This window comes from Balaenoptera borealis, assembly GCF_965194805.1.
Source record: "Balaenoptera borealis genome assembly, chromosome: X".
NCBI classification, from domain to species: domain Eukaryota; kingdom Metazoa; phylum Chordata; class Mammalia; order Artiodactyla; family Balaenopteridae; genus Balaenoptera; species Balaenoptera borealis.
In genome coordinates this window covers 42,744,761-42,757,171 of record NC_138881.1, presented here as the reverse complement: position 1 = coordinate 42,757,171, position 12,411 = coordinate 42,744,761, and the positions used below count along the sequence as shown (strand labels likewise).

The following is a 12,411-nucleotide window of genomic DNA, read 5'->3' as shown; positions in this document are numbered from 1 at the left end:
CATCTGGACAGAGGGAGGTTAGTGTCGTTTTGTACAAAGAATACTTGACAATACTTGTTTTTTTAAGGTAGATGCATGGATACACAGAGAGAAATACACATTAGGTATATGTCTTGCTCATCAACGCAACTCTAATATCTAGCAACGTTTGGCACATAGTAAGAAAAATCATGTTTAACTTTTCACTGTTGTGAACCCTTTCTTTCACTTGCTATACAGCTGATGGCTAGGAGTTCACAGCCATGCCCATGTTCCTGAAAGGCCACCAGGTTCTGCTTCTTATCATGGGCACTTGTCACATCCCCGAGGCTGAGGCACGGAAAGGGAAGGCAAGTAAGTGGCGGTGAGCTCCCATTGACTGAAAAATCACTACTTAACTCTGACCTACATAGCCCTGTGCACTCCGATTCCACCTTGCCTTGTGGTCTATGCGCTTCTCCCGCTGCTCCTAAAGACCAAACTTCTGCACAGGCTACAGCGACTCCCTCATCTGTCCTATGAGTTTCTAGGCTAGAGGAAGGTGTGGCCTACACGCCAGTAGCTGACCTGGGGTTTGGGAGCCCACAGCATCCTGGGGAGGGAAGATCTCTGGATATACAGAGCAGGGAGTAGAAAAAGCAAGGGAAACCTCCTCATTTAGCCTCAGAGCTGCACCCCAAGGGACAGGGAGAAAGGAATGATTTGGGAACAAGCAACAAGATGGGATACAAGTACCATAAGAGAACAGTGCATTTTGCGGGGATGTGGGGATGGACTGAAAGGTCACTTACAGAGTTAGTCGTCTTCCTCGGGGTCACTGATCTCTTCATAGATCACCACGTTCTTTCTTTCCTGCAGTCTGTGGGTCCAGACATTAATCTTCCTTCCCTTGGGTCCTGTGGTGGAGAAGAGTTGGTAAATGGGGGTTGGGTGGGTTAGGGAGTGTTGGGCCCTGTTTTGTCAGATAAGGAGATGCCTCCTCCCTCCCAAGTGACCACAGGCCTTTTACAGTCTTTTTTCCACACCTTCTGGCTCAGAGAGGCTGAGATACTAAACCCGCACCAATACACACCAAACGCCAGTTAGAGTTTTAGCTTCTGGCTCCTTCCATTGTCAGGTTTAGATTCCCAACCTCTTTACTCACCAGAACATTTATTCCGACCTTCTTTCATTCAGCATGTATTTGTTAAGGGCATATTGTGTGCCAGGCATTGAGCTGAAGGTGGGGATGAAACTCCAAGTAAGATATGTTCCCAGGTTATCACAGACGGAATAATGACCTGAGCACCTTTCATGGCGTCAGGGCTTGTAGACTGAATCGAACACTTCTTTTTTTGGTTGCTCTGTGCGTGGCATGCAGGATCTCCACCAGGGATGGAAACCGTGCCCCCTGCAGTGGAAGCGCGGAGTCTTAACCACTGGGCCGCCAGGGAAGTCCCTTGAATTGAACACCTTTGAATAACCTGTGAACTCTGATTCTTTATTTCCGTTTTATGGACTAGGAACTGGAGCTCAGAGAATTTGGAAGGCTTGCCCCAAGTTACACAGCTTTCATATCGATGAAACTCAAGTCTGTGACGCTGGAAGTCAGTTTTTTTTTTGTCTTGTTTTGTTTTTTTTAAATTTTTGGCTGTGCCATGCGGCTTGTGGGATCTTAGTTCCCCGACCAGGGATCGAACCTGGGTCCCGGCAGTGAAAGCGCCAAGTCCTAACCACTGAACCACCAGGAAATTCCCTGGAAGTCAGTTCTAATGTTTCAGCTGGAGCTGGGTGAGCTCCTCAGCCCAGCCTGGCCCCAGGCCTGTCCAGGATCCATCTCCCACACCTAGCCCATGCACTTGAACATGGCCAGGGAAGCCAGAGGAGTTGTTCCCAAAGAGTTTCCTCTTACCTGATGTTTTCTTACTCTGCTGACCAGAGGTATCTGCTTTTTCCGGGGAGCGCAGCTGTTTCTGAGCCTGCTCTGAGCCTGATGTTGCTGGTACTAACTTCGAAGGATTTTTTTTCTTTTCGGGCTTCTTGGGCATCACCTTTTTAATGTGAAGGTCACATACAAAGAGTATCAATGGCATTTCTCGAGTGCTTTAGAGCTTACAAAGTGTCTTTGTGCGCAGTACCTTAATTAAAGTTCTCAACAAGTCTGGGAGATCATTATATTACCTGTACCTAAACTACGAGGAACCTGGGAAGTTAGAAGGAAAAGGAATGGTCTACATGAAGGGTGTTTCCAGGACTAGAACGCTTGTCTTCACACTCTTTCCAGACTGACACTCTCGCCAAGAGAAGTCTCCATGTGAGCAGGAGTGTGGTACACGGAAGATTTGGGGAAGCAGAGCACACTAACAATTCACGAGGTCTGTGAAAGTGAGGAGGGGCTTCTATAAAATATAAGGGATCGAATATAAGCTAGTAGACAGCTGCTGGGAGAGTAAATGGAACAATGTACAGAAGGGACAAAACACTGCTGGCAAATGGTGTGGGGGGATGAATATAGGGAAGGGAGAAGAAAGGAGTGGTTCGTGGAAATTCATGTAGGCAGCCAAGAAGGTGGTGCCAGATGTGACATCCTGTCCTACCCTGGCAAGAACATTTCAGGTGGAATTAAGCGAGGTGGTTCCTCTACCAATTCTACTGGTGTCAGGGTGTGTCACTGACCAACAACCTTAAGCTAACCTTCATTCAGCTCCTTTGTTTATGAAACAGTGAGCAATAACAGTGTAACCAGCTCCCTCATTTATGAATCAGTGAACAATGACTGTAAAACAAGCTAAGTGAAAGAACTTTCTGAGCTTACAAATGCTGTTTAAACGTGGTAATAATGAAAATGAATACTTTCTTTTATGATCCTTCTTTGAGTTCTCTCCTCAACCGTGTCCACACTGGCAACCCACCCGCCAGATCCCTTTACCCTCTAAACTAGAGTTTAATCTGCAATTGTGGAAGAACTTATTCAAGAACCCTCTAAGGGTCCCCCTGGGCTGGGACTGAGGCTTCAGAGATGCCTCAGGTGCAGACAAGTCCCCGAAGGAGCTCACAGAAGGGAGGGGCCAACAGTCCAGGCGATTCCCAAGCAATGTGAAAGGGGCCCTTTGACTGAGCAGAGGGGAGCTGGTACTTCCTGTTGTGAGAGTGGGCATCTAAACAGAAGCATCAGCAGCATCTGCGAGTTTAGCCCTAGGGGAAACGCCTGAGCTTCAGAAACATATGAAAAATTCACGAATTTGGAAATGGTTTGGGGCTTTGGGTTAGACTACTGCCACTGCCACTGTGGTCTCCAGCAAATTATTTAACATCTCTGTACCACAATATCCGCATGTTTATTATTATTATTTAGTAATAATAATATCCTCATTATTATTTGGGGATAATAATAGTAGCAATGTCATAGAGGTTTTCTTAGGGACTAAATAAATTAATCCATGTGAATTGCCTAAAATAAATCTGGCATCACTATGAAAACAAAAGAAGTATCAGCTACCACAATTGTTGTTAATTACTATTAAGCTCTCAATACTACATCAGGCATTGTGATAAAGAGATCAGGAAAGGGAGGCAGTGAGGGCCAGGCCATTTTTTTTTTCACACACACACACACACACACACACACACACACACTGTATTTTATTTTTACAAGAGATAAATAGACTGACACCAAGCATTGTAAGTGGATGACCACAACAAAAGCAACAATGATTACAATTACCAAACATGAAACACACTCATACTATGTCATAATATTGACATTCAGTCCAGTAATCCTCCACTGTAACAGCTCCTTTACTTTGCAGTGAAAACTGATTTGTATATTCTTTGCCTCTGAGTCCTTGTGGGATTTTTTTTTAATAATTCAAACAGAAAGTCACAAAAATTATAATCATCCTCATCAGTTCACTCAGTCCCATGTAATTAATTTTTTTTCATCTTGATCTTTTGTTAGCACAGGCCATTTTCAATATTTTCCCACTTTTACCAATATTCACATCCATGGAGAGATAAACGGTCTCTGGTCCTCTGGATTTGGGAGGCACTCACCTTCAGGTGTTTTCTCTCTTGCATGTTGGAAGCCTCCTGAGCAGGTTCGTCTAAAAGAAGGCGACAAATCAGAATTTTTCTTTGTTGGTAAATATTCCCAAACTGCAGAGAGACTCCTGTAGTATTGGTATTCTGCAGCAGAGGTTTATGAGTCCACTCACTGTCAAGGAGTTACTTTGAGACAAGCCTCTGAATTATAACAGTTTATGCATTTATTTGCAGCATCAATTCATAATTTTCCTTCTGATGGTTTATAAAAAGTGAACTAAACCCCATCACTGCCTAATCCTATTCATTACATATTTCTTATTTGTTTCCCCAAAGAATTAAATTGACTGGTCTTTAACCAAAAATCACTGTATACTTAAAATGGTGAATTTTATAGTATGCCTCAATGAAACTGTTAAGTGTATGATGAACCATGGATGATTTAATCCAGCTGTTCTGGAATGTTTCCAGTATAAGAACACCTCTTTAATGTCAAAAACTTTGTAGATACTCAAGCACTGGGTTTTCAGTCCTCTCGCAGTAATTTTGGGAGCTTGTGGAATCTGCCCTGTTTAGCCGGAGAGTCAAAGGTCTATTGGAGACACTTTGAAAATTCTGACCCTGTCTTCTTAAAACTGTGCTGTCAGAGCAAAAGAGCAAGTGAACGCATCCTATCCCCTTTTTAAGTGAGTACATACACTGCTGAAATTCACAAAGATATCTAGAATCTGTCACTTTTTTAACCCTACGTTGCCTCTGCTCACTGACAAGTAGGAAAGGTCAATGTGTGGAGGACTGCTCTCTCAAACTCTCTCCCAAACTCAACACATAGAATCAGGTTCAATTAGGAGTGAGACAACTATTTGGTTTTGGTAAAACACAGAGAAATAGCCATATGTCATTACATAATGTGTTAATCACTTTCTCTCTTAAGATAGTTATCCAATACCTATGCTCTATTATTTTAGAAGTTTGGGGTAGATTTACACTTTAAATTTTTCTTAATCATCCTGTGATTCATTAATGGTATTTAGCAAGAACTAGCTCCTTTAAAAAAGAAATGTTTCAAGCATACAGAAAATTATGGAGAATAATATTTGAAATGTGTGCATCTACTACCGAGTCTAGCTGCATTTCAACATTACCTCACAACTACTTCAGATCACTCTGAGCTCTTTATTAAAAATATAACAAGGCATTATGAACAAGTCACAGCTGAAGCCATCTGTGCGGCCCTCACTGATCCTTGCCCTCCCTCCTTCTCCAGTTCTTCACTCCAGAATTTGATGGGTTTTATTCTCATTCAGGTTTTTATACGTTTACCATGTACTTACTATCCTTACAATATATATATTCTTGTTTTGCATGTTTTAGGATTTTATATGAATGGCCTCTGACTGTGCTTAACCTTCTGCATCCAACTTTTTTCACTCAACCATGATGCTTTTGAGGGAACAAACTCCTGAGAATCTTTCCCCATCCAGACCCCAAAGTAGACAGGCTTCAGGAGACCCTTTCCTGTCACTTACGCTGATTCCCGGGGTTCCGACCTTTAGAATCATGCCCGTTGGATTTTGTGGCTCGTTTTTTTTTTTTTTTTTTTAGAAATTCACGTTCTTTTATTTATTTATTTATTTATTTATGACTGTGTTGAGTCTTCGTTTCTGTGCGAGGGCTTTCTCTAGTTGCGGCAAGTGGGGACCACTCTTCATCGCGGTGCGCGGGCCTCTCACCATCGCGGCCTCTCTTGTTGCGGAGCACAGGCTCCAGACGCGCAGGCTCAGTAATTGTGGCTCACGGGCCCAGTTGCTCCGTGGCATGTGGGATCTTCCCAGACCAGGGCTCGAACCCGTGTCCCCTGCATTGGCAGGCAGATTCTCAACCACTGCGCCACCAGGGAAGCCCTGTGGCTCGTTTTTTAGGACGCATGAAAGTTGGTAGGGTAGCCTTGAGACCTAGAATGATGCAAAATATTTGTTTCTTAACAGGCAACCTGAGAGGAGGGTAGAATGCTGGGACACAGCACCAGTAAAGCTAATCAGCTGGGGGAGGGGGGTTCTGAACCAGGGCCAGTGGGAGAGAAATGCACAGGATCCAGGACAGAGTATCTCTGTGGCCACTCCCAGTCCACAGCCTTGCACAGGACATATCAGTAAAAGAGCAGAATGCCTGCAAGCTTCCCTGGGATTTCTTCCCACACAAAAGGACAAATGTGGGACAACTGCCACAGCCTAAGAAGAAGCCATGGCATGTAAAGAGGGATGGTCATTTGTTCCCAGCCTTGTCTGGACCCAGAACTTCCTGTTACCTAGATCAGTCATGATGTCATAGTTTCTCTTCATATACACATAGGTGATTTTCTCTGAGTAACCCAGATCTGCCCACTCTTTCTTAGGGAATTATTTGGAAATATCCTTGAAAGCCTAGAAAAGAAAGAAGAATAAATCCTAGCAATGACTCAGCTAAACATGTCTGACATTCAGCCAGGAACTCTTCCTTGGCTGCAGGACCTCCAAGTTAGATCTGTAAACTGGAGATAATAATCCTTCCTGGTTGATGTCATGGCTAACTGACAGAACATGGGTAACATTGCCTAGGTTCTCACCTGGCATGCAGTAGGTGCTTAAGGCTGGTGGCATCCTCTCCTCTCACCTTCTGGAATTGACTGAGAGTCAACCAATCCAGTAAAGGTCACTGATCTTGTACCCAGGGATGCTAGGCAAGGACAGAGTGAGGGTGGGAAGCTCTGGATGTCCTCGTGACATGCTGCTCCTTGTTCCCAGTGCCTCTGACCTCCCCTCCTCAGAAATCTAGCCACCCTACACTGTCCCCTGGTCCACTGCTCTGCCCCCTCCAGATCACCCCACCTTGGAGTTCTCTGATTTGTGGCTACATTCCCTGGGGCTTTTTGCAAAGGAGCTGCCTCTGTTCATGGTGCTGGGACTGGTCTGATCTAGAAGGAACACACCCTGGATCTGTCCAGCCACAAGGCCAAAAGTTCTGTTGGGAGAGAAAGTGCTGAGGGAAGGCCACACTCAGTTAGTCACCTGTAATTAAGGTTCTACTTTTCTCCATCCTTGGCTTATCTGTCCCTGAGTAAGGACGTGGGGGTGGGGAAATAAGATGAGAATAGGGGGCTGGAGGTCTTTGGGAGAAGGACTGATTAGGGATGACATGTTTTCTGTGGGCATGATCAAAGCAGCATTGAGTCTTTGAGGGGGGTTACTGTTGTTAGTCGTTTTCCTGGAGTTTGGCTTATCCTGAAGGAAAGATATGAAGACCCTTGTTGGGGAAGCAGTGAAGTGAATGTATAGTTTTATTGAGGGGGGATGCTTTGAGGCAAAGCAGGGGAGGTAAGTCCCAGAGACCATATGGTGTCTCTGACTGAAGGGTTTCAGTTTTTAGGCAGAGGGATGTGGGGTTTTGCTCTGTTGAAAAGAAATGAAGATCACTAATATGAGTGAATTTAAAGGCTATTACTAGGCCCAAATCAATAAAGTCAGAAATGAAAAAGGAGAAGTTACAACCAACACCACAGAAATACAAAGGATCATAAGAGATTACTATAAAAACTATACACCAATAAAATGGACAACCTAGAAGAAATAGACAAATTCCTAGAAATGTACAATCTCCCAAGGTGGAACCAGGAAGAAATAGAAAATATGAACAGACCAAATACCAGTAATGAAATTGAATCAGTAATTAAAAACTCCCAACAGACAAAAGTCCAGGGCCAGATGGCTTCACACATGAATTCCACCAAACATTTAGAGAAGAATTAACATCTATCCTTCTCAAACTATTCCAAAAAATTGTAGAGGAAGGAACACTTCTGAACTCATCCTATGAGGCCAGCATCACGGTGATACCAAAACTAGAGAAAGATATCACAAAAAAAGAAAATTAGAGGCCAATATCAGTGATTACTATAGATGCAAAAATGCTCAACAAAATATTAGCAAACCGAATCCAACAATACATTAAAAGGATCATACATCATAACCAAGTGGGATTTATCCCAGGGATGCAAGAATGGTTCAATATCTGAAAATCAATCCATGTGATACACCACATTAACAAATTGAAAAATAAAAATCATAAGATCATCTCAATAGATTGATGCAGAAAAAGCTTTTAACAAAATTCAACATCCAATTATTATAAAAACTCTCCACGAAGTGGGTATAGAGGGAACATACCTCAACATAATAAAGACCATATATAATAAGCCCATAGCTAACATCATACTCAACAGTGAAAAGCTAGACATTTCTCCAAAGAAGACATACAGATGGCCAAAAAGCACATGAAAAGATGCTCAACATCATTAATTATTAGAGAAATGCAAATCAAAACCACAATGAGGTATCACCTCACACAGGTCAGAATGGCCATCATCAAAAAATCTACAAACAATAAATGCTGGAGAGGGTGTGGAGAAAAGGGAATGTTGGTGGGAATGTAAATTGGTACAGCTACTATGGAGAACAGTATGGAGGCTCCTTAAAAACCTAAAAATAGAGTTGCCATATGATCCAGCAATCCCACTCCTGAGCATATACCTGGAGAAAACCATAGTTCGAAAAGATACATGCACCCCGATGTTCATAGCAGCACTATTTACAATAGCCAAGACATGGAAGCAACCTAAATGTCCATCGACAGAGGAATGGATAAAGAAGATGTGGTACATATATACAATGGAATATTACTCAGCCATAAAAAAGAACAAAATATGACATTTGCAGCAACATGGATGGAACTAGAGACTGTCATACTGAGTGAAGTAAGTCAGACAGAGAAGGACAAATATTGTATGATATCGCTTATATGTGGAATCTAAAAAAATGGTACAAAGGGATTTATATACAAAACAGAAATAGTCACAGATGTAAAAAACAATTTTATGGTTACCAGGGAGAAAGTGGGGAGGGATAAATTGGGAGACTGAGATTGACATAAACACACTACTCTATGTAAAATAGATAACTAATAAAGACCTACTGTATAGCACAGGGAACTCTACTCAATACTCTGTAATGATCTATATGGGAAAACACTCTAAAAACAGAGTTGATATATGTATATGTATATACACATACACTTCGATGTACAGCAGAAAGTAACACAACATTGTAAATCAACTATACTCAAGAAAAATTTTAAAAAACAGTGAAAAGCTGAAAGCATTTCCTCTAAGATCAGGAATGTGACAAGGATGCCCACTCTTGCTACTTTTATTCAACACGGTATTTGAAGTCCTAGCCACAGCAATAAGATAAGAAAAAGAAATAAAAGTAATCCAAATCAGAAAGAAATAAGTAAAACTGTCACTATTTGCAGATGACATGATACTACACATAGAAAATCCTAAAGATGCCACCAAACAAACTACTAGAGCTCATCAATGAATTCATTAAGTTGAAGGCCACAAAATCAATATACAGAAATTTGTTGCATTTCTATACAATAACAATGAACTATCAGTGGGGACTTCCCTGGTGGTCCTGTGGTTAAGTGTCCACCTTCCAATGCAGGGGGTGTGGGTTTGATCCCTGGTCAGGGAACTAAGATCCCACATACCGCAGGGCAACTAAACCCGTGTGCCACAACTACTGAGCCTGCGTGCCACAACAAGAGAGCCTTGTGCTGCAACTACAGAGCCCACATGCTCTGGAGTCTGCGCTCCACAACTACAGAGCCCATGGGCTCACAACTAGAGAGCCCGCACATTGCAACTACTGAGCCCGTGTGCCCTGGAGCCTGCATGCCACAACTAGAGAATCCCGTGCGCCACAACTACTGAGCCCATGTGCCCCAACTAGAGAGCTGGCACACTGCAACTACTGCGCCCACATGCTCTGGAGCCTGCACACCACAACTAGGGAGAAGCATGTGCGCCGCAACAAAGAGCCCACGTGCCACAACGAAAAATCCCATGTGCCGCAACTAAGACCCAACACAGCCAAAAATAAATAAATAAATAAAAATAAAAAAAAAACAATGAAAGAAAGAGAAATTAAGGAAATAATACCATTTACCTTTGCATCAGAAAGGATAAAATACCTAGGAACAAATCTAACTAAACAGGTAGAATACTTGTACTTGGAAAACTATAAGACACTGATGAAAGAAACTGAAGACTTCATAAACAGATGGAAAGAATCTCGTATTGGAAGAATTAATATTGTTAAAATGACCATACTACCAAAGGCAATCTACGGATTTGATGCAATTCCTATCAAAATACCAATGGCATTTTTCAAAGAACTCGAACAAATTAATTAATTAATCATTTATTTATTTATTTTTGCTGCACCACACGACATGCAGGATCTCAGTTCCCTGACCAGGGATTGAGCCTACACCCCCTGCAGTGAAAGCACAAAATCTTAACCACTGGACCACCAGGGAAGTCCTTAGAACAAATAATTTAAAATTTTGTATGGAAACCCAAAAGACCCCAAATAGCCAAAACATTCTTGAGAAAGAAGAACAAAGCTGGAGGTGTCACACTCCCAAACTAGTAGCTGGAGGTATCTTCAGACTATACTACAAAGTTAAAGTAATCAAAACAGTATGGTACTGGCACAAAAACAGACACATAGATCAATGGAACAGAATAGAAAGCCCATAAATAAACCCACGCACATATGGTCAATTAATCTATGACAAAGGAGATAAAAATATACAAGGGGGAAAGACAGTCTCTTCAATAAGTGGTGCTAGGAAAATTGGAAAGCTACATGTAAAAGAATGAAATTAGAACATTTTCTCACACCATATAAAAAAATAAACTCAAAATGGATTAAAGACCTAAATGTAAGACCAGAAACCATAAAACTCATAGAAGAAAACACTATGACATAAATTGTAGCAATATTTATTTGGACCTGTCTCCTACAGCAAAGGAAACAAAAACAAAAATTAAAAAATGGGACCTAGGACTTCCCTGATGGCGCAGTGGTTAAGAATCCGCCTGCCAATGCAGGGGACATGGGTTCGAGCCCTGGTCCAGGAAGATCCCACATGCCGTGGAGTAACTAAGCCTGTGTGCCACAGCTACTGAGCCCATGCTCTAGAGTCCGCGACCACAACTACTGAGCCTGCGTGCCACAACTACTGAAGCCTGCTCACCTACAGCCCGTGGCCCACAACAAAGAGAAGCCAACGCAATGAAAAGCCCCTGCTCGCCTCAACTAGAGAAAGCCCACATGCAGCAACGAAGACCCAAAGCAGCCAAAAATTAAAAAAAATTAAAAAAAAAACTAAATAAATTTATTTTAAAAAATGGGACCTAGTTAAACTTAAAAGCTTTTGAGCAGCAAAGGAAACCACTGACAAAACAAAAAGGCAACCTACTGAAAGAGAGAAAATATTTGCAAATGATATGACTGATAATGGGTTAATATCCAAATTATATAAAGAGCTTATACAACTCAATATATTAAAAAAACCCAAACAATCCTATTTAAAAATGGGCAGAAGAACTGAATAGACATTTTTCTGAAGAAGACATACAGATGGCCAACAAGCCCATGAAAAGATGCTCAATATCGCTAATCATCGGAGAAATACAAATCAAAACCACAAAGAGATATCGCCTCACACCTGCCAGAATGACTATCATCAAAAAGACCACAAACAGGGGCTTCCCTGGTGGCGCAGTGGTCGAGAGTCTGCCTGCCAATGCAGGGGACACAGGTTCGAGCCCTGGCCTGGGAAGATCCCACATGCCGCGGGGCAACTGGGCCCGTGAGCCACAACTACTGAGCCTGCGCGTCTGGAGCCTGTGCTCCGCAGCAGGAGAGGCCGCGATAGTGAGAGGCCCGTGCACCGCGATGAGGAGTGGTCCCTGCTTGCCACAACTAGAGAAAGCCCTCGCACAGAAACGAAGACCCAACACAGCCAAAAATAAATAAATAAATAAATAAAAATTAAAAAAAAAAAAAAAAGACCACAAACAATAAACATTGGGGAGCATGTGGAGAAAAGGGTACCCTTGTACATGGGTGGTGGGAATGTAAATTGGTACAGCCACTGTGGGAAACAGTATGGAGGTACATCAAAAAACTAAAAATAGGACTACAATATGACCCAGCAATTCCACTCCTGGGCATATATCCAAAAAAAAAACCCCAAAAACTTTAATTTGAAAAGACACATGCACCCCAATATGCATAGCAGCATTATTTACACTAGCCAAGATATGGAAAGCAATCTAAGTGTCCATCAACAGAAAATGGATAAAGCTGTGGTATATATATACAATGGAATACTACTCAGCCATAAAAAAGAATAAAATTTTGTCATTTGCAACAACATGTATGGACCTGGAGTGTACTATACTTAGTGAAATAAGTCAGACAGATGAAGACAAACACTGTATGTTATCACTTATATGCAGAA

General features: G+C 42.1%; 1 protein-coding gene across 1 annotated transcript; it reads right to left on the bottom strand.

Moving 5' to 3' along the window:
- Positions 1–866: 866 nt before the first annotated feature.
- Positions 867–11,643, bottom strand: LOC309620993 (protein SSX1-like). The gene is given in 5 exon segments (XM_082377809.1): positions 867–2,061; positions 4,620–4,639; positions 6,243–6,398; positions 6,402–6,422; positions 6,867–11,643. Coding segments are annotated over 5 exon segments (597 nt in total). The 5' UTR covers positions 6,933–11,643; the 3' UTR covers positions 867–1,727.
- Positions 11,644–12,411: the final 768 nt, after the last annotated feature.